This window comes from Solanum dulcamara, chromosome 1 (genome assembly GCF_947179165.1).
Source record: "Solanum dulcamara chromosome 1, daSolDulc1.2, whole genome shotgun sequence".
Taxonomy (NCBI): domain Eukaryota; kingdom Viridiplantae; phylum Streptophyta; class Magnoliopsida; order Solanales; family Solanaceae; genus Solanum; species Solanum dulcamara.
In genome coordinates this window covers 4,418,762-4,445,857 of record NC_077237.1, presented here as the reverse complement: position 1 = coordinate 4,445,857, position 27,096 = coordinate 4,418,762, and the positions used below count along the sequence as shown (strand labels likewise).

Below are 27,096 nucleotides of genomic sequence, written 5' to 3'. Positions count from 1 at the left end.
GTGGACTGGCTCCGCGGATTAGAAAATTGGAGGAGAGAGCACAGGCAACGGCCAAGCAGCGAAGTCCCGTTCCTTTCAGCTGGATTTTTGGTAAAGAGATAAAGATTTGAATGCTCTTGTGTTGGAGGGCAATGCTATATTACTTTCTGATCATTAAAATTGCCATATATTTATGTTAAGAAACTTTGAGGGTATTGGTATGAAATCTGTGCAGGGGAGTTTAATGCTACTTCTCTAGAGTCTTGGTTTTTCTTTTTGCAATTGTGTAACAAACCATAATTCTCAACACAAATACCAAGTATTATATAATCACTGATAGCCCAATTACTATGGCAACACTTAAACTATTGAATTACAATAGAAAATATTGAAATAACAAGTACCTAATGATAGAGATAAGAATGGGACGGGAAGTGTAGACTCTAGAAGAAGATGAGAGGAACATACATTTTCTTCATAACACGCATAACCTCTTCTCCCTTTAACCAGATGCTAACTGGGCCTGAATCCCAAATAAAATACTCCAACATTTTACTCGGCCCAATCTTATTCACCACTTCTAACTCATAGGCCTTACAAAGCTAGCTTGGTTCACAACAATACACCCATCCCCAGAAAGAATCTTGTCCTCAAGGTTCATAGGAAATGTCACCTGGCAACTTGAAGTGTTATAAACTAGGCTAAAACAGGCAAAAACCTTTAGGAACAATATCATAATTTGGTTGGCAGCTTTGAGTAGTCTAGCGATAGTTGCATAATTCTTGCTTAGGTCCGGAATAACAAGCCAGAGACTTTTAACAATGTGAGATGTGTCCAAAAGAGCAATGCGCCTAAAGATATCACCCAAACTTCTAGAAGTACCACTAGCAGCAACATAAGGGAACTTTGTCATAATTTTCTAACAGCAACATACACATGGTTAACAGGGGCTGCAATGCCCCTTCTCACTCCATTCTTCCTTAACATCAATTCCTTTATATCAACTGAAATATTCACCTGATAGGCCAAATTGTAGGTAATATTGTCAAATAATGGATACCAAGAATTTCACCAATAGTACTGCTAAGATCAAAGGAAGCTCCAAAAGCACTTGAAATGTGATAAAGACAGTACTCCTTAACATGAGCAGACCTGTAGAAGCTAAAATTATCCACCTTGAAGTATTAGAAAATTATGTTAGAAGTTCACCTTCCACCAAATCTCTCCATTGGAACTGATATCAAGCAATTACAGCCACGTTCTTTCTGACTTACAGTAAAAACTCTTCGGCATTATCAAATGGAGTTCAGTTATAACCAGCCCTGCAACCACACACTTGTTCAAGAGGATAACAAAAATTAGTGCAGCACTTAATCCACGATGTAATCTATGTCACGTGGCCCACTCAAACATCTCAATGACCCCATAAAGTGTGTAACCTGCAGAAGGGTGCTCAACCTGAAGCTTCACATTCTATCCACTCTATAATATTATTACTTTCCACTCCAGTAATATGATAGAAAGTACAATTATATAGTGAAGATGCAAAATTGATGTGTGCTTGAAGTTGGCTGCCAAACTTCATGTTTCATCATCATATTATTCATCTAAGAATAGTGTATATGCAATTGAAGGACATGTGAACGGAATGCAGCTATAGAAAATGGAGCACTCATTCACGTAGGAATTTACACACCATGGTTGTCCGGATCCCACAATTCTACTCATACAGTTTGAATAAACAGTTAAGAAAAACTTGTCAGTACATCCCAGCAATAGCAGTTCCTCCACATGGATCACTGTATAACTTGTTAAAGGCATGAACTTGAAACCTATTCCTGGATCCCAGGCACAAGGATCCGCTGCGGTCACGTGAATGATTACAGTAAGGAAGTTAGCATCAGGGATAAATGAAATTGACTCAAAATATCTTGACCATTGAATCCCTCAGCAGATTTTCCATTTTCAGCTCTAAGATATACTTCAACATAATGCATTTCACTCGTTGGAATGGAAAGCTCATTCTCCGAAAAAGTTATCAAGACATAGAGCTTCAACAATCTTTTCCCCTAGGAAATATATTTTTATCCTTTTGCTAAGCAATGGACCACTATCTACCTTGTCACTCGTCATTCGTCACAGTAGGTGTAGAGTGTAGCAACGCCCTGAAAGAAACCTTCCTTGACCCCATTATCCAACCAAAAAAATGAAACTTCCAAGAGACAAAGCCAGACTGTTGCAGTTCCTGTGAGCACCTATACCAAACAACAAGAATCCCGGAAGAGTGAACTCCTGTCCAGTATCAACCCAATTGCATTTGCGTAAGCGAAAGTCAAGGCAAAGCAACATTCCACTTTGGTTACCCCCGCGAAATACTTCAAGAGAAATATGCCAACAGGGAATTGTGCAAAGTCATAAAGTATTAGCAAACAAATATTCGATTTCAGCGAGCCGCGAACTTGCATTTGATATCATAGTTCCTTGGCAAGAAAAGCAACCAGCAAACCAGATGTATTCAGTGGAGGAGATTTTTTACACAAAGCTACATTATCGTGTGAATTTTTCTCCTCATTATTAGATCCGTCAGTATCATCCAACACCGCAAGAGGTACCTTGATTTCTTTGTAGAAGCTATCGTTGGATACTTTAGTTACAGAGTGCTCAACCTCATGGACTTGTCGAACACGTGATCTTGGGTAATGGAATAAGGTTCATGTATCAAATTTTCTTCTACTGAATTTATATTCCCAATTTGTGGTGTCTCTATGTCTTCACGAGGTTTTTTAGTAATCAATTCCACGGACTCTACATAGTTATACTTCACCGGCAATTTATTGAACACATGGTCCGCCTGTGATCTTCCTGTGTAGTAGGCTGATGCAAAGGAAGAGGTAGCCGGCCCTCCTCGTCAAAGCCGATGGAAGAAAGCACTAATGTAATAGACCACAATTCGCAACACAAATACTCAAGTATTATATAATCACTGATAGCCAAATTACAAAGGCTAACACTTACACTATTGAATTACAATAGAAATTACTGAAATGATAAGTAACTAATTAAGTTTAAAAATAAGAATGAGGATGAGAAGCTTAGACTCTATAAAAAGATGAGAGGAACAGACAGTTTCTTAATAACACGCATAAGCTCTTCTCCCTTTTAATCAGATCCTAAATGACCAAATAAAACACTCCGATATTTTAATGGGCCCAATCTTTTTCACCACTACTAACTCATAGGTCCTTACAAAGTCAGCTTGGTTCACAACAAATTGTGTTTAGGCCATAGGGAAAAACATAATTATTAGCAATGAAGCTGAACCTATTGGTATCCTTTTTTTTCTCCCTTTAAACCAAGATTATGCATTTTATATATGACATATTAGATGGATGAATCTAGGATATAAACTCTTTAAGAAGGGCAGCCGGTGCACTAAGCTCTGACTATATGCAAGGTCAAGATAAGGGTCGGAAGGGTCTATTACTAGGCCTGGGCTATTTGGAACTAGGAAATGGTCACATAATCATTTAAAATTTGAATAAAGAAGAAGAAAGTTTAGGATTTCTTCGACTCCAGGAAAACAAAATTCTAGGTGTAAGAACTCAATAAAAAAACAGTGCAGTAATTCCGAAAAGTTTTCATCTATTTTGTATTTGAGGAACTATAGCATTTTCCTTGATCTGATGTTTGCCTCTTTCACATCTGAAATGTATTCCAAATCAAACCATAAAGTAAAATAGAAGATAGTACTTAGCAAAGTATTGCATTTTCAATTTTTACCTTTCACACATGTGAAATGTATTCTAAATCAAATAGACACAAAAAAATTTGTATTGTTATAGAGTTTTATAGTGTATTCCATCAAGTTGAGAATATTTTAAAGGGTTTATAAATATCTAATTGTGTTAGAGAGTTCAGGGGTTTTCTATTACAACATTCTTTCACTTGTGATAAGTTACGATTAGGTTTTACGAGTTTGTAAATGCTCTAGAATCTGCACTAATTACCTTAGGATTTTAAATTGAAGTGCTTAAATTTATTGGTATGTTAATATGAGGGTGGAGGAGAAGTGAGGCTTGATGCACATGTCATTCAAAAGAAAGGAGGTTTCAAGTATCTTGGGTCTATTATCCAAGGAATTGGCAGAGTGATGATGATGTCACACATCATATTGGTGCAGGATGGATGAAATGGAGGCTCGCATCAGGAGTATAGTGTGATAAGAAGGTGCCGCCAAAACTCAAAGGCAAGTTCTATAGAGTGGTGGTTAGACCAACTATGTTATATGGGGCGGAGAGTTTCCTAGTCAAGAACTATCACATTCAGAAGATTAAAGTTGCGAAAATGAGGATGTTGTGGTGGATGTGTCGGCATACAATGAGAGATTAGATTAAGAATGAAATTATCCGAAACAAGGTAGGAGCGGCCTTGATGGAGGAACTGATGAAGGAAGCGAGATTGTGATGGTTTGGATATGTGAAAAGAAGATGCACGGATGCCCATGCGAAAGTGTGAGGAGTTATGGATTGTTTAAGTAGAGGTAGAGGTAGACCGAAGAAATATTGAGGAAAGGTAATTAGACAAGACATGATGTAGTTGCTGCTTACCGATGACATGACCTTAAAGAATGTTATGGAAGACACGAATTAAGGTAGAAGGTTAATAGTTAGTAGAACATTCTCTTGCATATCCTTCCATAGTGGTAGCTGTAGTATTTCTCCTGTAGTTTCTTGTCTTTCGATTTTTGTTACTATCCATTGTCTCTTGAACTTTAATTAGCCGTTTTCAATTTTCCATAGAGGAATTGCTTCCCGCGTCTGCGGCTGTTGCACATTATTTTGTTGTAGTTACTTTTCTTCTTTAGAAATATATTTCGCAGTTTTAGGAATATATTTTGCTTGACAATTTCTTATTGGTTTGTTGTTGAGGCCTTTATAGCAGAAACATTAGGAACTACTTTTTCTATAATCATTAGAGCTATGAAGTTTCACGCCACTGATTAATTGACTATAAAAATGCCATAACTAACAACAACACATCCTATTTATAAGCCAATTTTTTAATTTTTAAATAACAAATTTACCACGTGTCGCCAAATTAAACCCCGCACACCGTTTCACTCAGTTCATTTATTTTTAACTCAATCCATGTTATAACCCAAATCCCATTTTAACCCATCTGCCTTTCTCTCTCTCCCTTATTTTTTTCTTTTCCCAATTTCAGATCTCATCTTCTTCCTCTTTTCCTTTCAATACCCAATTCATTTCTTTCAAATCCCTCTACCTCCATATCTCAAAAATGTCAAGAACTGAAAAGGATTTTCCAATTTCATGTTTTCCCGTCTAAACTATTAATGTTAGTATATTCGATTGTTTTCAGTTTCATATCCCCAAAAAAACTCAAGAACCGAAAAGGGTTTTTTCAATTTCATTGATTTTCTCTTTCTTTCCAATTCATTTTCCTTCAATTCCCTCTACTTTCATATTCCAAATCAAAATATTTAATTTTCAATTCCTTCAAAAGGAAAAAAAAACAAATAAAGCACAGGTACTTTTCATAACTGTTAGGGTAACAAATCCATTCCATAAGCTCGAAATCCCAATTTTTGTTGTTACCACTCAATGATGATCCCCCTACCTAATTTCACTTATGGAGGATCGGTGAAAAATGATGAGGAGGAAGTGAAGAAAATATCGGAAAATAGTTTTTTTGGAAAGTCAGAGAAAATCACGCCTTTAGATGTTAAAGATTACGAGGAGCTGGGATTGATTATAGATCTAGAGGAATTAGTGGAAAGTAATTTTGAAAATGCTAGGTTAATTTTAATGCTACAGAAGTGAAATTATCATCACTCAGTGATGATTCTCCCCTACCTAGTTTTACTTTTGGAGCATTAAAAAAATCAATACTAGCATTTTCAAAACTATTTTTCCCTAATTCCTCCAAATCTATTATCAACCCCAAATCCTCATAATCCTTAACATCTAAGGGCGTGATTTCCTCTGACTTTCCAAATGAACTATTTTCTGATATTTTCTTCACATCCTCATCATTTTTCATCGCTAGTTTCACCTCATCACCACAACTATTGATCCTCAAGAAGTGAATTTTGGTAGGGGAAACCATCATTGAGTAGTGACATTAAAAATTAGGATTTTGAGCTGATGGAATGGATTTGGTCCGTAACAGTTATGAAGAGTTTCTGCGCTTTTATCAAGATTAAAATTCCTCCTTTGGAATTGAACTAAGACGCTGCTAGGTTAAGTACTCTGTCTATGTGTAGGTATGTGTGGCACGTTGCTTGGCCTTCGAGGTAGGTTATGATTTACTTTTATCAGACTTAGCTCAGAATGATGACTTATTGTATATAGTATGTTATGGTTTGGGTGAAATGATGGGTTTGGAGAATTGAAAGGATTAATTATTGTTGTGGAATCCAAGATTTGCGTTTTAGCTGATATGCAGTTTATGACTTGAAATTGTATCATTTGTCGAGTTTTACTCTGTTTCAGGCATTTTATCACAAATGAGGGGTTGATTTGCCAAGATGAGCATCGTATTGAAAGCAATCTGCTTAAAGGGGTGAAATGTGGCCTTAAGACATGACTTGAAAGTAAATTTATGATGAGGAGGCGTGTAGATTATGAAAATTGTGGTGGAAAGGCATTCATATATATATATATATATATATATATATATATATTTGTTGCATTTGAAATTTACTTTGTCATCGTCATTATGCATACATATTCATTCTCATGGATCATAGAAATGGCACAATGAAACTGACGTTTGGAAGGACCTAGCGATTCCCCATGGGTCCCACCTCACAACGTATTATGTGGAGGGAGTGTATACCAGTAAGGTCCTCGGCTATTGCATCACATTGCGTTGCATATCAATTATTGTTTTTCTTCTCATTGCTTCATATTGACTGTCTTATATTGTTATTGTAGGGACATTTTCTGAGAGCAAGAGTTTATAACATTCTTATAGTTATTAACTCTGGCTTGGTCGGCCTATGATGCCTACGGAGTACGTGCGATTTTTACTCATACTACTCTTGCTGCCTCTTTTTTAGGAAGATGCCGGTGCTAGTGGATTGGCTTTTGTACTGCATCTTTCCAGTGAAGGACGCAGAACACATGATTATGTATGTAGACTGGCTCCGCGGATTAGAAAATTGGAGGAAAGAGATTAAGATATGAATGCACTTGTGTTGGAGGGCAATGCCATATAACTTTCTGATCATTAAATTTGCTATAGATTTATGTTAAGAAACTTTGAGGGTATGGTATGAAGCTACTTCACAAGAGTCTTGGTTTATTCTTCTTTGTGCAATTGTGTTTAGGCCATAGGGAAAAACATATTTATTAGCATATGAGCAATAGAGATGAACCTTTTGGTAACCTCTTTTTTAATCTCCCTTTCAAGTCAAGATTATGTATTTTATATATGACTTATTAGATGGATGAATCCAGGATATAAACTTTTTAAGTAGGGCAGCCCAGTGCACTAAGCTCCCGCTATGTGCGGGGTCCAGGAGAAGGGCCGGAAGGGTCTATTATATGTAGCTTATTATACTATATTTGCAGTAGACCTGGGTAAATGGTCACATAGTCATTTACAATTTGAATATAGAAGAAGAAAGAGTAGGAATTTTTTGACTTTATGAAAGCAAAAAACCAAGTTTTCAAGTATTTTGTATTTGATGACCTATCCCATTTACAAGTTTTTCATACGATTAGAAGCTTTTCCTAATTTGACATCTGAACTAACTTTGGAGAAAAAACAGTAAGCTTATGACAGCATGGGATATGCCAAATGCAGATGGACAGACAGACAGTATAACACTTTCTCAAAGCTGCACTGTTTATTATAAACCTCGCAAACGTATTTTTTAGCATGTAAATGAAAACTTTGGAATTTAATCCTGTAAGCTTATACGAACAATAGCATAAGGTCCGGTAAAAATCTTACCTTGCCAGAACCAAGTAGGTACTTGATTGTCTTTTCAATTTGCTTCATATCAACTCTTCCAGAAAGATAAAGATATTTGTTGAGAAGATCACCATACCAATTTCTCTCCGCTGTCCATGTCCTAGTCCAAATAGCCCAGGGAGTGATGCTGGCTCCAGTTTCATCACGAACACCATCCAGGGTGTTTATTATGGTCTGATAAGTTGGAAGGGCCATATCCCCAATTAATACGACAAAGTAGTCGTCAGGAATTTCCTTACATCTTTCCCTTAGCTCCTTGACCTGCTCATCAAATCCCTCAGAAGAAGGATCAGGAAGAAAATCAGTAGGCTGCCAACATTTCTCGACAGGCTTTAGGAGCACCAAAAGATTCTGTGCAGCGCAATCGCGCAGATAATGAAAAAACTTCAATCTTTTCTGGTGGCATGGAATGGGTTACTTGAACATGCACCTCTCGTGGAAGAGTGAATGCCTTCTTCACACTTCCCACTTCCCTGTAATTAGCAGAAGCCAGAAGCAGACTTTTCATACATCTATGATGTGGTGGTAACTACACAGCAAGTGTCGTCAAGTGTATCAGACATGCGGAAGGCTATATCTCAAATACAGACGCACCTAAAATGCAGAAAATCACCAATGAATTATTTTTTTCAAAAAGCATGTAGCAAATCATACAATCTTCATTTTTAGACTCGTACGTATCTTCAGTCCAAAAATAGACTACAAAATTGAATCCTCTCTTCTTCAACGTCTATCAACAAGAAAATCAAACACTAAAGGATCAAAAGCATTAAAAAACAGCATGTGAACAAACATTGATACACGAAATTGTTCTGATAGATTCAATTGAGCAGAAATTTGGAAATTCTAATTATACGTATGCTGAAACAGATGCGTCATGCGTCAGATATGCTAAATTGGAAATAGATATATGTATCTGATTCAGGTCACTGTGTATCATATACATATATGATACATAATATGCTCAAGACTATTAGCTTTGAACTGATACACAGATGTATTAAACAGATTTTAATATGATACCTCATAATTTCAACATTGCCCGGCAAAAGACGTTTGGTGAAATCAATCGTTTGTAGTGACTAGTTTGACAACAAAATCAAACGATAGAGGAATGATTGTTGATTTCTTTTTGAAGTGCTCGTCCTTATCCCTTCTGAAAGAATTATAATGTAAAAATCAAATGAGTGATTTCTGTCAAAAATAGGCATCAACACGACCGTACTGCCAGAATCGGACCTGAACTCAGGTAAGGAGACTTGTTCCATCAACCAGGTTGCCTATTCCTCTGCATTGGCATGACATAATCAATGCTAGTTTGACAGAATACCACAATCCTTGTTTCTGGAATCAGGATAGGAAGTTCCTTATCATCCAGCTCATATTGATTGGCTATATCGGGATTGGAAACTGCTGACGCCAAAGTGGCAACATTTAGAGGTTGCATCCTGTCTGCGCTATCAACAGGTTGATAATCATGGGTATTTGGCGGTCTATGTCCTGTGATATGGATCTTCTGTGATCTAAATTAAAAGGCTTGGGGGCATCATGTTGCTTGTACGCATTAAGTCCTAAATGAATCCACCAATTGTACAACACTTTATAGTTATGTGCAACTCTTAGGAAATGCCTTCTAAAAATGGAAGCATGAGGCAGTGGTTCCAATAGCAACAACCAAATTGATTTCAAGTAACTAACAAGAATCATGGATTCCCTGGAATTGCTAAAATTACCACTATACTGTAGAGTAGAACTAATATAATTGTTTTGTCAGTTAGTCATAGAAAATTGCTTTAACATGAACCATAGCCTCAAGTTTGGTGTACATATCAATAAGAGATACAATGAAAGATGTGAGTTGAACCAAGATTGGAATCTTAAGTATAACAACATCATAATATTCCAATTTCTCAAGTAGAGAAATTATCATCTTTTTGCAGATCACTCCACCACTATCTTCCTCTTCACTCTTCACCGCAGGTGTAGAGTGTGGCAAGTCCCTTAAAGAACCCGTCCCTGGACTTGTTATCCAATCCAACAAAGTAACATGGCCAAGAGAAAAAATCAGAATGTTACGATTCGTATAAGCACATATCAGACTGTACAAGTCTATTGCAAACGTAGAAAGTGATACCAATTTGCACTGAGAGTACTTGCCCAACAGGAAACTTTGCATCTGGACGTTCAAATAGTACTGTGACGGCACCCTCCTCCACAGATTTTCCATCTCCAAAAGTAGAGTCTGTGCATAGATCGCAATATAATCAAGATAAGGATCAGGATCAAAGACAATATACGACGAAGTCAACCTTGCTCTATGGACTAGACCAAACATAGCAAACAAGAGTCTTAACAGCTCAAGTATATGGTGATTGTTTGGAGGAACTTACAACAATTGCCCGGAGTACTTCCTGCATTTTCTCCTCACTAGCACACCCTCTCGAGTTAGACGACAAGAAAATAGGAAGATTACACTCCTGCCCAGTATCAACTCAATTGCATTTGTGTAAGATAAAGTCAAGGTAAGGTGGCACTCTAGTCTGTTTACACCCCCCCCCCCCAACCACCCCCCTCACCAGCCACCACCACATTTCTTCAAGAGAATTATGCAAACAAGGAATAGTGTGATGCCATAAGACACCATCAAATGGATATTCGTTTGTAGCAATTCGCATACTCACATTCAACATTACAGTACCTTGGCTAGGAAAAGGAACCAGAAAAACCTGATGTATCACGTTTAGGACATTTGTCAAACAAAGCTACATTATCTCATGGACTGTCCTCTTCAGTATTAGATTCTTTCGTATCATCTAACACCGCAGTAGGCACCTTGGTTTGCAAGCTGACATCTTCCCTTGGCTACTGTAGTTGCAAACTTTTTCTCCCTCGTGGACAGTAGTGTTAAGATTATGAATTTCAGAGCTCAGTGTTGTGTGTGAAATTTCGTGGAGCACCTTATCTTCAGCAATGGAAAAAGGTTCTGATACCAAATTCGTTCCCTCTACTGACTTTGCATTCCCAGTATGAGGTGAGTCCTTGTTTTCAAGTGTTTCAGTCCAAGTAATACTTCTAGTAATCAATGCCAAGGAATCCACATATTTATACCTCTCTGCTGATTTATCAAACACATGATCCGCCTTTGATTTGCCAGTTTCATAGGCAGAATCAAGGGAAGAAGATGCCGGAAAATGACTGGAAGAAACCACAGCTGATTGTGAAACCATAGGGACAGAATTAACGCTGTCAAAAATGAACCTGTGATGAATTAGCAAGACACCCCACAACATCGTTGCTGGTTTGTTGTTGAAACTGCTGAGAAAATTTACCCTAGAAATGCTTCCAATCCAAAATTAGCATGTTGTGAAATAACCCATCAAACCAGGCAAGAGCTTCACCATCAAGGTAGAATGAAGGAAGTGGAAACCAGTCTCACTTGAGCCGAGGGTCTTTCGGAAACAACCTTTCTACCTCCAGAAGGTAGTGGTAAGATCTGTGTACACTCTACCCTCCCCAGACCCACTTTGTGGGATTTCACTGGTATGTTGTTGTTGTTGTTAACTCGGCCCGAAAAATCCAGCTCTCTGGGTTGCTGTTGCCATTGAATCTAGGTAGAAACATCCCCGCTGTTGGAATCGAATGGATGAAAGCACCAATGTAATGAACTAAAATCCAATGGTGACAGTAACCAGTTTCTCAACTATATTAATAAGGCTAAAGTTCAATTACAATCCCAGAAAGTAAATGCAACAATTCAAAAGGCAAAAAGCCCAAACGGAAATGCTGAAATATTGAAAGTAAGAACTAGGATTATAATATGCATAGAACTCCTCTCTCTAATACACAATCCTTTTAAACTAGTTGCTAACTGGGCTTGGATCCCAAATAAAACTCTCCAACATTTTACTCACGCCATAATCCCAACTAAATTAGTCTCCTTCACCAATTCTAGCCCATAGCCCTTAGGGATCCAATTCGGTTCACGACAGAAGAGTAGCCAGTCCATCTCATCGAAGCCAAGGTATGTGAAGTACAACTCGGCCCGAAAAATCCAACTCTCTGGGTTACCGTCGCCACTGAATCTATGTCACGCCCCGAGAGGGTACCCTAGGCGTGGCCAGCACTCAGAAGCCATTGCTAGCTCCCAAGCGAACCACTTGGCCTGATCACACATTCATTGATTCAGCGGAAGACTTAGTTTAAGAGAAAAACAAGTCTTAGTAACTCAATCATCAATCTACATCATTCAAATCAAAAACATAATTTGAAAGAAAACTAATCAAGAGTTAAAGACATCAAAATAAATCCATCACTATCTAGTCAATGAAGCCTCTATCTCTACTACCTAAATGGTGCCAATGACAAGTTCATGGCTACCTCAAAAAAAAACTACTCATAAGCAATGGAAAGAATGAATATGATCCCTCCGAAGGCAAGGAGGTCTCACCACTATCAGGAAAGAAATAGATCTTCAACGAAGCGCTTGTTGATGATCTCTAACACATGTCCCTGCTTCATAAAACGATGCAGGCCCAAATGGACGTCAGTACGTGGAATGTACGAATATGTAATATGGCAGAATGAAATAACAATACATCAAAGAAACTCAAGATAGAATGAAATTCACCCAACTCAGTATGATTTGCAAGTATAAAATATAACAATGCTTTAAGAAGGACTCAGTAATATGCAGCTTGTTCAAAACATGTCATATACTTTCATGCACAATCTGGGAGTCTCTCTTAACCGACAACAATCCCACCACCTATAAGTAGGTGATGTACAACGAACCGACGTCGTCGCCACGTCCGTCCAATACTTGCCAAGATAAAGGACGAATCTACCAATCTGGATCCACAAATCAATCAAGTCCTATCTTTTCAGGACAATAAAATAGGGAAACATTCGACTTTAACGGTTCAATCCTCTCCTACGCTGGCTACGTAGTTATTGAGTTTTACTCTCACTCGATTCGCTGTTCGATACTACTCCCCAAACTCAATATGCTCATGCAACTTAAACAATTCAGTTCAATCAAAACTTTAGACTAGTCTAATTGGACTCCCATCGAAACTCAATCTCATCTCAATCATTATGCTCTTTCAAATCAACTTAATCCTATCCACTCATTGGGATTAAATGCTCAACTCTTTTAAATCTCTTTAAAACATGCAATTTTGACTCAAAATAATGCATGGCGAAATCAAGATCAAAACAGTTAAAAATCTTAAAGACTCTTTCAATTCAACTCGGGCTCGACTCATGCTCAACTCATCAAGTTCTTTCAGAAAGATATTTTTGAAAATCAATCACAACTCATTAAAACTATGTCTCAAAACCATTATTTATGCCCAAGATATCCATGTTCAAAATAAAAAAGAAAAATCAACTTATGTGAAAACTCAAACTCTTGTATAATCAATGCTCAAAATCAAATATAATCTTCGATTAGGGTTCATGTGAATGAAGACATGAACATGCATCCAAATCAAATACTCAACCCATGAACAACATTAACACGTATTTTAAATATGTACAAGGAACCCAAAAGACAATAGATAACTCAAGAATTCAATTCAAGGAACTCGAAAACTCCAACTCAACTCAACTTGAATCAATAAAGATGAAGGGGCACGTGGACGAACTCGGTCCAACGTTGTGTTAGCCTTACATAATTGAATCTTAGGAGTAATTGGATAAAAGTGTTGGGTTTGGAACCTTGTAGCTTGAAGTTGAGAAACCAAACTATGGATTTGTGAAGGAGATCTTGAACTTGGAGTCTTTAGATCTCCCAATATTGGAGAAATCCCTTTCTTGAAGTTCTTGATCTTTGGGAGAAGGAGAATTTAAGAGTACCTCTACGTATAAGAATATTATTAGGTTGAAAGATTAAGAAAAATCACCTTTTAATAAATTTTGTCGACAATTTCGGAGAGCTGGAGGTCTCCTTGCCGAACCATTCGGCGAGTCGCCAAAGAGTGTTTGAGCTCGCCTAAAATAACCGTTTATGGAGGATTTCGGATCCATTCGGAGAGCTAAATCGGTTTGTCGCTAAACCATTTGGCGAGTCGCCAAATTGGCTGGTGAGCTCGCCGAATTGTCCTGTCCGAACATGCTTCAGTAAAACGATCATAACTTTCTACTCCAAACTCCAAAAAATGCAATCTTGGTGGCTTGGAAAGAAGACTCAAAGACCTTTAATTTGATAGGTCATGGGCCACCCAATTCGTTATATTCTAGGAGATATGGTCGTTTGAAGTTGACCCTTATACGAACTTATTCGAAAACTTAGCCGATAGAAATTCTTTGGTCTTGGCTTGGTTTTAGGGATCCCTTATAACCCTAAATCACATCTAATATCCTTCAAATACTTAGGAATTTATCCTAACTCATATATAAAATTACAAGTCATTCAATTCGATTCTACACACATATGAAGACTGGTTCGGGTCTTGGCGAAAAAAAATTGGGGTGTTACAATCTAGGTAGAAACATTGCCGTTGTTGGAGTCCAATGAAAGCACCAATGTAACAAATCAGAATTCTCAACACAATTATTCAAGTATTATATAATCACTGATAGCAAAATATATATTTTCGCTATTGTTTCTGTCTTGTAGGCTCTACACTGCTTTTCGTATTAATTGTTATGTTGTCTTCATTGTTTTTCTTCTTTTACTTGGGTTTGATGCACTTGAACCGAGGGTCATTTGCAAACAGTCTCTCTACCTCCACAAGATAGTGGTAAATTCAGCGTACACTCTATCCTCCCCAAAACTCACTAGTGGAATTTCACTGGGTATGTTGTTGTTGTTGTTGTTTACTAATAGCCAAATTACAACGGCAATACTTAAACCATTGATTAACAATATAAAATAATGTAATAACAAGAAACTAAAGATATAGATAAGAAGGGGATGAGAAGCTTAGACACTAGAAGATGATGATAGGAACAAACATTTTCTTCATGAAAGGCATAACCCCATCTTTCAGACCCATTCTCCCTTTTAACCGGATGCTAATTGGGTCTGAATCCCAAATAAAACACTCTAGCATTTTACTCTAGACCAATCTTTTTCACCACTTCTAACTCATAGTCCCTTACAAAGTTAGCTTGGTTCACAACAAATTGTGTTTAGGCCATAGGGAAAAACATACTTATTAGCAATAAAGATGAACCTTTTGGTACCATTTTTTTTATCTCCCTTTAAATTCAAGATTATGCATTTTATATATGACTTATTAGGTGAATGAATCTAGGATATAAACTCTGTAAGAAGGGTAGCCGATGCACTAAGCTCTAGTTGTGCGAGAGGTTCAGGAAAGGGTCTAGTTTACGCAGCTTATCCTACTATATTTCCATTAGGACTGGGCTATTTAGAACTAGGAAGTGGTCACATAGTCATTTATAATTTGAATAAAGAAGAAGAAAGTTTAGGATTTCTTCGACTCCAGGAAAACAAAACTCAAAGTGTAAGTACACAATAAAAAAACAGTGCAGTAATTTCGAAAAGTTTTCATCTATTTTGTATTTGAGGAACTATAAAATCAATTGACCTAAAGGTAACACAATGATTTATTTAGTTTTTCTTTTTAAACAAATTCTAAAACAGCTGGAGTTCTGTGGGGGAAAAAAGCATTTTACACAAACCAAATATTTTGTTTGTTGGTTTGGAAATACTAAATGGCAATTAACAGTTCAAGGCTACTATAGCATTTCCTTGATCTGATGTTTACCTTTTTGACATCTGAAATGTATTCCAAGTCAAACCATAAAGTAAAATAGAAGATAGTACTTAGCAAAATATTGCATTTTCAATTTTTACCTTTCTCACATGTGAAATGTATTCCAAATCAAATAGACACAAAATTTGTTGTATTATTATAGAGATTTACAGTGCATTACATCAAGTTGAGAACATTTTAAAGGGGTTTATACACATTTAATTGTGTTAGAGAGTATAGGGTTTTTCTATTACAACATTCTTTCACTTGTGATAAGTTTCGATTAGGCTTTACGAGTTTGTAAATGCTCTAGAATCTGCACTAATTACCTTAAGATTTTAAATTGAAGTGCTTAAATTTATTGGTATGTTAATATGAGGGTGGAGTAGAAGTGAGGCTTGATGCACATGTCATTCAAAAGAAAGGAGGTTTCAAGTATCTTGAGTCGATTATCCAAGGAATTGGCAGAGTGATGATGATGTCATACATCATATTGGTGTTGGGTGGATGAAATGGAGGCTCGCATCAGGAGTATTATTTTATAAAAAGTTCCTCCAAAACTCAAAGGCAAGTTCTACAGACTGGTGGTTAGACTAACTATACAATATGAGACGGAGTGTTGGCTAGTCAAGAACTCTCACGTTCGAAAGATTAAAGTTGCAGAAATGAGAATGTGGTGGTGGATGTGTCGGCATACAATGAGAGATTAAATTAAGAATGAAGACATTCGAAACAAGGTAGGAGTGGCCTCGATGGAGGATCTGATGAAGGATGCGAGACTTTAATGGTTTGGGTATGTAAAAAGAAGATGCACGGATGCCCATGTGAGGAGTTATGGATGGTTTCAGTAGAGGTAGAGGTAGACCGAAGAAATATTGGGGAAAGGTGATTAACATGACATGATGTAGTTGTTTCTTACGGAGGACATGACCTTATAGAATGTTGTGGAAGACACTAATTAGGGAAGAAGGTTAATAGTAAGTAGAACATTCTCTTGCATATCCTTCCATAGTGGTAGCCGTAGTATTTCTCTTTTTGTCCTTCGATTTTTGTTACTATCTATTGTATCTTGTACTTTAATTAGTCGTTCCCAATTTGCTATAGAAGAACTGCTTCCTGCATCTGTTGTTGTTGCACATTATTTTGTTGTAGTTACTTTTCTTCTTTAGAAATATATTTCGCAATTTTAGGAATATATTTTGCTTGACAATTTTTTATTTGTTTGTTGTTGAGGCCTTTATAGCAGAAACATTAGGAACTACTTTTGCTATATCATTAGAGCTATGATGTTTCACGCCACTGATTAATTGACTATAAAATGCCATAACTAACAACAAGAGATCCTATTTATAAACTATTTTTTTTATTTTTAAATACCAAATTTACCACTTGTCGTCACCCTGCACACCGTTTCACTCATTTCCTTTATATTTAACTCAATCCATGTTATAATCCAAATCCCATTTTAATCCATCTTTCCTTTCTCTCTCTCCATTATTTTTTTCTTTTCCCAATTTCAGATCTCATCTTCTTCCTCTTTTCCTTTCAATTCCCAGTTCATTTCTTTCAAATCCCTGTTATAATCCCAATCTCATTTTAATCCACCTTTCCTTTCTCTCTCTCCCTTATGTTTTTCTTTTCCCAATTTCAGATCTCATATTCTTCCTCTTTTCCTTTCAATTCCCAATTCATTTCTTTCAAATCCCTCTAACTCCAACAACAACAACAACAACAACAACAACAACCCAGTGAAATCCCACAACGTGGGGTCTGGGGAGGGTAGATTGTACGCAGACCTTACTCCTACCAAGGTAGGACGGCTGTTTCCGAGAGACCCTCGGCTCAAAAAAAAAAAAAAAAAAAAAAAAAAAAAAAAAAAAAAAAAGCGGAAAAGGGGGTCAGATAAAGTTAAAAAAATTCAAAGCGCTATAGAAAAATAAATCACGAAGTCATCACAGATAAAATAGAGTAATCAAAAGTACTGAAAGCAATAAATAGTAACAGAAATAGCAGAAATGAGAGTACAAGGAATTGTAATGTGCTAGTGCGCCTATGAATAGGGAAGAATAACGATACTATGTACTAGCCTTCTACCCTAATGTGGGTCCTCCACAGCCTCCTATCTAAGGTCATGTCCTCGGTAAGCTGTAACTGAGCCATATCCTGTCTAATCACCTCTCCCCAATACTTCTTCGGCCTACCCCTACCTCTTCTGTAGCCATCCATAGCCAACCTCTCACACCTTCTCACTGGGTCATCTGTGTCTCTCCTCTTCACATGCCCAAACCATCTCAGTCGCATTTCCCGCATCTTGTCTTCCACCGAGGCCACTCCTACCTTGTCCCGAATAGCCTCATTTCTAATCCTGTCGCTCTAACTCCATATCTCAAAAAAGTCAAGAACTGAAAAGGATTTTCCAATTTCACTTTTCCCCTCTAAACGATTAATGTTAGTATTTTCGATTGCTTTCAGCTTCATATCCCCAAAAAAACTCAAGAACCGAAAAGGGTTTTTTCAATTTCATTGATTTTCTCTTTCTTTCCAATTCATTTTCCTTTAATTCCCTCTACTTTCATATCGCAAATTAAAACATTTAATTTTGAATTTCCTCAAAAGAAAAAAAACCAAATAAAGCGCAGGTACTTTTCATAACTGTTAGGGTAACAAATCCATTCCATAAATTTGAAATCCCAATTTTTATTGTCACCACTCAATGATGATCCCCCTACCTAATTTCTCTTCTGGAGGATCAATAGCGGTGGTGATGAGGTGAAAATAGCGGTGAAAAATGAGGAGGAGGAAGTGAAGAAAATATCGGAAAATAGTTTTGTTGGAAAGTCAGAGAAAATCACGCCGTTAGATGTTAAAGATTACGAGGAGCTAGGATTGATAATAGATCTAGAGGAATTAGTGGAAAGTAATTTTGAAAATGCTAGGTTGATTTTAATGCTCCAGAAGTGAAACTATCATCACTCAGTGATGATTCTCCCCTACCTAATTTTACTTTTGGAGCATTAAAAAATCAATACTAGCATTTTCAAAACTATTTTTCCCTAATTCCTCCAAATCTATTATCAACCCCAAGTCCTCGTAATCCTTAACATCTAACGGCGTGATTTCCTCCGACTTTCCAACTGAACTATTTTCTGATATTTTCTTCACCTCATCACCACCACTATTGATCGTCCAGAAGTGAATTTAGGTAGGGGAAACCATCATTGAGTAGTGAAAATAACGATTGGGATTTTGAGCTGATGGAATGGATTTGGTCCCTAACAGTTATGAAGAGTTTATGTGCTTTTATCAAGGATAAAATTCCTCCTTTGGAATTGAACTATGACGCTGCTAGGAGAAGTACTCTCTGTTTATGTCTCTGTGTAGGTATGTGTGGCACGTTGCTTGGCCTTCGAGGTAGGTTATGATTTACTTTTATCAAACTTAGCTCAGAATGATGACTTTTTGTATATAGTATGTTATGGTTTGAGTGAAACGATGGGTTTGGAGAATTGAAAGGATTGATTATTTTTGTGGAATCCAAGATTTGGGTTTTAGATGATATGCAGTTTATGATTTGAAATTGTATCATTTGTTGAGTTTTACTCTGTTTCAGGCATTTTATCACAAATGAGGGGTTGATTTGCCAAGATGAGCATCGTATTGAAAGCAATCTGCTTACAGGGGTGAAATGTGGCCTTAAGACATGACTTGAAAGTAAATTTATTGATGAGGAGGCTTGTAGCCTATGAAAATTGTGGTGGAAAGGCATTCATATATATATATACTTTGTTATCGTGATTATGCATACATATTCATTTTCTTGGATCATAGAAATGGTACAATGAAAATGACGTTTGGAAGGCAAATATTGATTTTAGTTCCGATTCGAGACCGGGTAGATTATACTGATTTTAGTACCAGTTCGAGTCCTGGAAAATTATACTGATCTTAGTTTTGATTTGAGTCCAGATAAACTATTGATGGAAGTCCAGTTGAGTGGGGCAGATTATATTGATGAAAGTATCGGTTCGAGCCTGAGCATGGAATGTGGACCTAGCGATTTCCCCATGGGTCCCACCTCACAACGTATTATGTGGAGGGAGTGTATACCGGTAAGGTCATTGGCCATTGCATCACATTGCATTGCATATCAATTATTGTTTTTCTTGTCATTGCTTCTTATTGACAGTCTTATATTGTTACTGTAGGGAAATTTTCTGAGTGCAAGAGTTTATAACATTCTTTGTACGGTATAGTTATTAACTCTGGCTCGGTCAGCCAATGATGCCTACGGAGGACGTGCGATTTTGTACTCTTACTACTCTTGCTGCCTCTTTTTTAGGCAGATTCCAGTGCTAGTGGATTGGCTTTTGTACTGCATCTTTCCAGTGAAGGACGCAGAGCACAAGATTATGTATGTGGACTGGCTCCGTGGATTAGAAAATTGTAGGAAAGAGATTAAGATATGAATGCACTTGTGTTGGAGGGCAATGCCATATAACTTTCTGATCATTAAATTTGCTATAGATTTATTTTAAGAAACGTTGAGGGTATGGTATGAAGCTACTTCACAAGAGTTGGTTTTTTCTTCTTTGTGCAATTGTGTTTAGGCCATAGGGAAAAACATATTTATTAGCAATAGAGATGAACCTTTTGGTACCCTCTTTTTTAATCTCCCTTTCAAGTCAAGATTATGTATTTTATATATGACTTATTAGATGGATGAATCTAGGATATAAACTCTTTAATTAGGGCAGCTCGGTGCACTAAGCAGTCTAAGCTCCAGCTATGTGCGGGGTCCAGGCGAAGGGTCGGAAGGGTCTATTATATGTGGCTTATTATACTATATTTGCACTAGACCTGGGCTATTTGGAACTAGGAAATGGTCACATAGTCATTTACAATTTGAATATAGAAGAAGAATAGGATTTTTTTGACTTTATGAAAACAAAAAACCAAGTTTTCAAGTATTTTGTATTTGATGACCTATCCCATTTACAAATTTTTCATATGATTAGAAACTTTTCCTAATTTGACATCTGAACCAACTTTGGAGAAAAAACAGAAAGCTTATGACAGCATGGGATATGCCAAATGCAGATGGACAGACAGACAGTATAACACTTGCTCAAAGCAGCACTGAGTATTTATATACCTCAGCAAACCTATTTTTTTGCATGTAACTGAAAACTTTGGAATTTAATCCTGTAAGCTTATACTAACAAGAGCATAAGGTCTGGTAAAAATCTTACCATGCGAGAACCAATTAGGTACTTGATTGTCTTTTCAATTTGCTTCATATCCACTCTTCCAGAAAGATAAAGATATTCGTTGAGAAGATAACCATACCAATTTTCCTCCGCTGTCCATGCCCTAGTTCAAATAGCCCAGGGAGTGGTTCTGGCTCCAGTTTCATCAGGAACACCATCCAGGGTTTTTATCATGGTCTGATAAGTTGGAAGGGCCATATCCCCAATTAATACAACAAAGTAGTCGTCAGGAATTTCCTTACATCTTTCCCTTAGCTCCTTGACCTGCTCATCAAATCCCTCGGAAGCAGGATCAGGAAGAAAATCAGTAGGCTGCCAACATATCTTGACAGGCTTTTGGCACACCAAGAGATTCTGTGCAGCCCAATCGCGCAATTTATCAAAAAACTTCAATCTTTTCTGGTGGCATGGAATGGGTTACTTGAACATGCACCTCTCGTGGAAGAGTGAATGCCTTCTTCACACTTCCAACTTCCCTGTAATTAGCAGAAGCCAGAAACAGACTTAGGTTCAAAACTGTTCGTTTCGAAGACCTCATGAGATGTAACTTAAAAATAACAGTAAGGAGGAAGGCCATAAAATCCCACTTAGTGAAAAGTCCAACTTAAGCATAAAAAGGTGTCCCTGACACGACAATTTCCCAACCTTTATTCCTCTCCATTGATTATACATCTATGATGTGGTGCTAACTACACAGCAAGTGTCGTCAAGTGTATCAGACATGCGGAAGGCTATATCTCAGATACAGGCGCACCTAAAATGCAGAAAATCACGATTTCTTTTTTCAAAAAGCATGTAGAAAATCACACAATCTTCATTTTTAGACTTGTACATATCTTCAGTTCAAAAATAGATTACAAAATTGAATCCTCTCTTCTTCAACGTCTATCAACAAGAAAATCAAACACTAAAGGATCAAAAACATTAAAAAACAGCATGTGAACATACATTGATACACGAAATTGTTCTGATAGATTCAATTGTGCAGAAATTTGGAAATTCCAATTAGACATATGCGGAAACACATTCATCAGATATGTTAAATTGGAAATAAATGTATGTATCTGATTCAGGTCACTGTGTATCATATACATATATGATACATAATATGCTCAAGACTATTAGCTTTGAACAGATACACAGATGTATTAAACAGATTTTAATATAATACCTCGTCATTTCAACATTGCCCGGCAAAAGACGTTTGGTGAAATCAATCATTTGTAGTGACGAGTATCCCTTCTGAAAGAATTATAATGTAAAAATCAAATGAGTGATTTCTGTCAAAAATAGGAGTCAACACGACCGTACTGCTGAATCGGACCCGCACTCTGTGTGCTGGTCCGGGGAAGGTTCGGAAGGGTCTATTATACATAGCTTATTCTGCTATACTTGCACTAGCCTGGTCTTTTTGGAACTAGGAAATGGTCACATAGTCATGGGATATGCCAAATGCAGATGGACAGACAGACAGACAACACCTGTTCAAGGCTGCACTGTTTATTATAAACCGCAGCAAACCTAGCTATATGATAACATAAGGTCCGGTAAAAATCTTACCATCCCATAACCAATTAGTTACTGGATTGTCTTTCCAATTTATTTCATATCAACTCTTCCAGAAAGATAAGGATATTTGTTGAGAAGATCAGCATGCCTATTTTTCTCTGCTGTCCAAACAACTACCATTCACTAATCCAACTAATAGATACAAGAAAACCAAAATTAGAATATACGTATGCTGAAAACAGATGCATCAGATTTGTTTAATCGGAAATAGATAGATGTATCTGATTCAGGCCAACATTATCAGATACATGTATGATACTTAATATGCTACAAGACTATTAGCTTTGAACAGATACACAAATGTATCAAACAGATTTTAATATGATACCTCAACATTTCAACATTGCCTGGCAAAAGACGTTTGGTGAAATCAATCCTTTCTAGTGACAAGCTTGACAACAGAATGATTGTTGATTTCTATTTGTAGTGGCCATCCTTATCCCTTCTGAAAGAATTCTAACGTAAAAGTCAAATGAAGTGTTTTATGTCAAAAATAGGACTTCAACACGACCATAGTGCCTGAATCGGACCTGAACTCTGTCAGGTAAGGAGACTTGTTCCATCGATCAGGTTGCCTATTCCTCTGCATTGGTGTCACATAATCAAAGCTAGTTTGACAGCATACCACAATCCTTATTTCTGGAATCTGGATAGGAAGTTCCTTATCATCCAGCTCATATTGATTGACTGTATCGGGATTGGCAACTGCTGATGCCAAAGTGGAAACATTTAAAGGTTGCATCCTGTCTTGATCAATATTGTCCTCCATAAGTTTATCAACTTGACCAGAGGTTGGGTTCCTGTAACAACCCGAATTTCTCAACACAATACTAATGTATGTTATACTTGGTGAATCCAAATTACAACTGAGAATTGGAGCACAAAGTAACAGTGAACAATACTAATGAGGAAATCTTAGAATAACAGAGGAAGAAGGTAACTAGAAGAGGATGGGATACTAGACCATGAAAGGGAGATGAGAGAATAACATACTGAGTCAAAGCTACACATAATATGCATAGAACTCTTCTTTCTAACACACAATCCGTTTTAACCAGTTACTATCCAGTCTCCTTCACCAATTCTAGCCCATAGTCCCTTACGAGGCCAACTCAGTTCACAACAATACCCCCGCTTCCAATAAGAACCCTGTCCTCAAGGTTAGGCTCACGGAATGAAAAAGAGTTATGAATATCAAGCCATAGAGTAAGACTAGTCCAGCAGGCGCTACCATGTATCCATGAGTTACCCATTCCTTATGTTGCAACAACTCTTTACATCGTAACTCAAGGAAAATAATGTAAAAAATTACACTGTAAAGCTCTATGTCCTGTGATATGGATCTTCTGCAATCTGAAAATAAAAGTCTTGGGGGCATCATGCTGCTTGTACATGTCAAATCCTAAACGAATCAACCAATTGTACAACACTTTATAGTTATGTGCAACTCTTAGGAAATGCCTTCTCAAAATGGAAGCATGAGGCAGTGGTTGCAATAAAGGCTTCAGGAAGTAAGGATTCTTTGAATTGTTCAATCCTCTCACCAGCAACAACCAAATTGATTTCAAGTAACTAACAAGAATCATGGGTTCCCTGAAATTGCTAAAATTACCACTCTACTGTAGAGTAGAACTAATAAGATTTCTTGTCGGTGAGTCATAGAAAATTGCTTTAACGTGAACCATAGCCTCAAGATTTGTGTACATATCAACAAGTGATACCATGAAAGATGTGCCTTGAACCAATGTTAGTATAGCAGCATCATAATATTCCAATTTCCCCACTAGAGAAATTATCATCTTTTTGCCAATCACTTCACCACTATCTTCCTCTTCACTCTTCACAACAGGTGTAGAGTGTGGCAAATCCCTTAAAGAACCCGTCCCTGACCTTGTTATCCAATCTAACAAAGTAACATGTTCAAGAGAAAAAAACATAATGTGACGGTTCGTATAAGCACATATATCAGATTGTACCACTGGTGCATTGAATTGCTCCAAAACATTAGTAACACCATTATAAAGACGCATGAATGAATTCTCTATAAATCTCCCAGTAGTTTGTAAGTTGCAAAAGAAGTGTTAAAAGCACCATAGCTTTGATTATCAATTTCAACTCCACCGACACTCCCCCAATCATACAACTTTGCAATGTAACCTGAACATCTTTAAACAACTGCTTCAAGCAGTTCATGTACCTTTGATGCAGTATTTAAAGGTTCATTAGCAATCTAGGGACCACCTATATCATCTTGTTGACAAATTGGTCAGAGCGGTTCACAATGGTACTCATACCAGAGTAGTGATTAATAGCACCGCTGCCCTTTTGTACTTCGGTAAGAAGAAGAAGAGAGCATCGAATTTCTACGAGTTCAATACTTTTCCCTCCGAGTCGCATGGCGTTTTAACCGAAAGAACTTCTTGCGCAGCAGCAAGGGACAACCCGCCCATACAGCCAGCGGGGAGTTTCGGGTAGAGGAAAATTGGGACCCTGCGATGGGGCTTCAAGTAGGGCATCGGGCCTCAGCTCTGGGAACAGGAAGGAACTGAGTTCGCCGATTCAAGTGGTACGTGAGTTGGGGAAGCTGTTACGTCAGCTTAGCCGTTACGTCAGCTTAACTAAGAGTTGAATTGGGAAATGTTAATATGCCTCAAGATGAAGAGAGGGAAACTAACCCTGGAACTTCTGATCTTGATCTTACGATTGCAGTCAGGAAAGGGGAAAAAGAGCCTGTGGGGTGCAACCAGGGAACAACTATCAACTACTTTGAAAAGTGTCAAGCTGAGAAAAGGCGGAGAAATTTGGAATTAGCGCACCAGCACCGCTCCGTGGGCTTGCCAACATTCGCTACCGGTGGTCAGAATTTTTTCCCATTCACATCTTAAGGGCGGGTAAGAAAGAGAGGTGAGGTGACTAGCTTAGTAACTTTATTCAATCATAACTCGAAGGTAACCTTGTTGGGGATTCTCCGTGGACAATGCCACCTTAAATCATTTTCAAGGCCAAAAAATGGCTTGTCCCTACCAAAAAGTATTCATATTTCCTGATAATGCTCATTTGACTGTCACGTAGGTAAGAACTTTACTTCTCTGCTGAGGCATAAGCAATAGCAGACTTGTTTCATCGTTTTCAACTGAGCGGCAGACCCGTGTTGAGCTTATTGTCCACAGAACTACAAAAGGGAGCCATCCATAGTATGACATCAGATTCCAAATGGAAATATGTGCATGTCGCCATATGGCAGCAAACATAAGTTCCAAGTCTATTGCAACCGTCAAAAGTGATATCAATTTGCACAGAATGCTTGGACAACAGGAAACTTTGCACCTGGACATTCAAATAGTAATGTTACAGCACCCTCCTCCACAGATTTTCCATCTCCAAAAGTAGAGTCTATAGCATAAATCGCGACATAATCAAGATAAGGACAAGGATCAAAGACAATACATGACGAAGTCAACCTTGCTTTATGGACTAGACCAAACATAGAAAACAAGAGCCTAACGGCTCTAGTATATTGTGACTTCTTGGAGGAACTTACAACAATTGCCCTGAGTACTTCCTGTATTTTCTCCTCACTAGCACACCCTCTTCGAGTTGGACGACAAGAAACTAGGAAGATTGCAGTATGATATCTGGTATGATCCGGATTAACGCATAAAATGAGAAATGAAAATAGGTATTATAGTATATATCATATTATTACTATTATACATTCCCTTTTCTTGCAGGTAATCATAATGTGTTATTAGGCACGCACCACACTCCTACTATACCAGGGCCTTTAGCTTTCACTGAGAAGAAGAGATTACTTCCAGCTAGCTTTTTTCCCTAACCCTAACCAATGAATGATAGGCCGGCTTAGGATAATTGAAAACGAATTCACTTTCAGTAATCGGAGGCAGGTCCGGGGCCGGCGGGCACGCCCCCAGCTTCTTAAGTTTGGGAATTGTGCCGGACCAATGCTACGAGCTTCCGGAATCCAATGGAATCTTCGTAAAGTCGATCATTACGAGTGTTACGACAAGAAACTAGGAAGATTGCACTCCTACCCTATGTTGCTCGGACTCTCCAAAAATTATTGCCGCACCCGTGTGGGATTCTCCAAAATGCACTATTTTTGGAGTATCCGACACACACCGGTCTACATTTTTGAAGAGTCCGAACAACATAGCTCCTACCCAGTATCAACCCTGTAGCATTTGTGTAAGCTAAAGTCAAGGTAAGGTGACACTCTAATTTGTTTACACCCTCCCAACCCCCCCCCCCCCCAAACACACACACACACAGAGACATTTCTTCAAGAGAATTATGCAAACAAGGAATAGTGTGATGCCATAAGACACCATCAAATGGATATTCGATTGCAGCAATTCACATACTCACGTTCAAACCTGATGTAGGCACCTTGGTTTGCAAGCTGACATCTTTGCAGAAGCTGACAATAGTGTTAATATCATGAATCTCAGAGCCCACTGTTCTGTATGACATTTCGTCGAACACCTTATCTTCAGCAATGCGAAAAAGTTCTGATACCAAATTCTCTACCTCTACTG

At 37.7% G+C, this 27,096-nt stretch overlaps 1 protein-coding gene and 2 long non-coding RNA genes across 10 annotated transcripts; 2 read left to right on the top strand and 1 right to left on the bottom strand.

Annotated features, from left to right (window-relative positions):
- Nucleotides 1-233: 233 nt before the first annotated feature.
- Nucleotides 234-27,096, bottom strand: LOC129898946 (uncharacterized). Of its 8 annotated transcripts, XR_008769453.1 has the most exons (10): nucleotides 26,927-27,096; nucleotides 23,071-23,340; nucleotides 22,869-22,985; nucleotides 22,143-22,213; nucleotides 20,954-21,447; nucleotides 12,428-12,489; nucleotides 9,220-10,222; nucleotides 9,004-9,136; nucleotides 7,960-8,574; nucleotides 234-2,909 (listed from the first exon to the last, which is right to left on the bottom strand). XR_008769453.1 is itself a non-coding variant. In XM_055973671.1 (4 exons), the coding sequence occupies exons 3-4, from the start codon at nucleotides 20,999-21,001 to the stop codon at nucleotides 9,755-9,757; spliced, it is 516 nt and encodes a 171-aa protein (XP_055829646.1). In that variant the 5' UTR covers nucleotides 21,002-21,447; nucleotides 22,143-22,213; nucleotides 26,927-27,096; the 3' UTR covers nucleotides 9,701-9,754. The 8 variants fall into 8 exon arrangements, 5 of the variants coding, with proteins under 5 accessions (XP_055829646.1, XP_055829639.1, XP_055829656.1 ...); XR_008769452.1 differs by having other exon boundaries at nucleotides 236-2,909; nucleotides 22,869-23,340; XR_008769454.1 differs by lacking the exons at nucleotides 234-2,909; nucleotides 7,960-8,574; nucleotides 9,004-9,136; nucleotides 9,220-10,222; nucleotides 12,428-12,489 and adding an exon at nucleotides 10,567-11,606 and having other exon boundaries at nucleotides 22,869-23,340.
- LOC129898982 (uncharacterized) lies at nucleotides 6,204-6,780 on the top strand. The gene is made up of 2 exons (XR_008769457.1): nucleotides 6,204-6,292; nucleotides 6,492-6,780. It is a non-coding gene; the product is annotated as an uncharacterized LOC129898982 (long non-coding RNA).
- Nucleotides 18,079-20,360, top strand: LOC129898975 (uncharacterized). The gene is made up of 4 exons (XR_008769456.1): nucleotides 18,079-19,115; nucleotides 19,315-19,596; nucleotides 19,671-19,813; nucleotides 19,910-20,360. It is a non-coding gene; the product is annotated as an uncharacterized LOC129898975 (long non-coding RNA).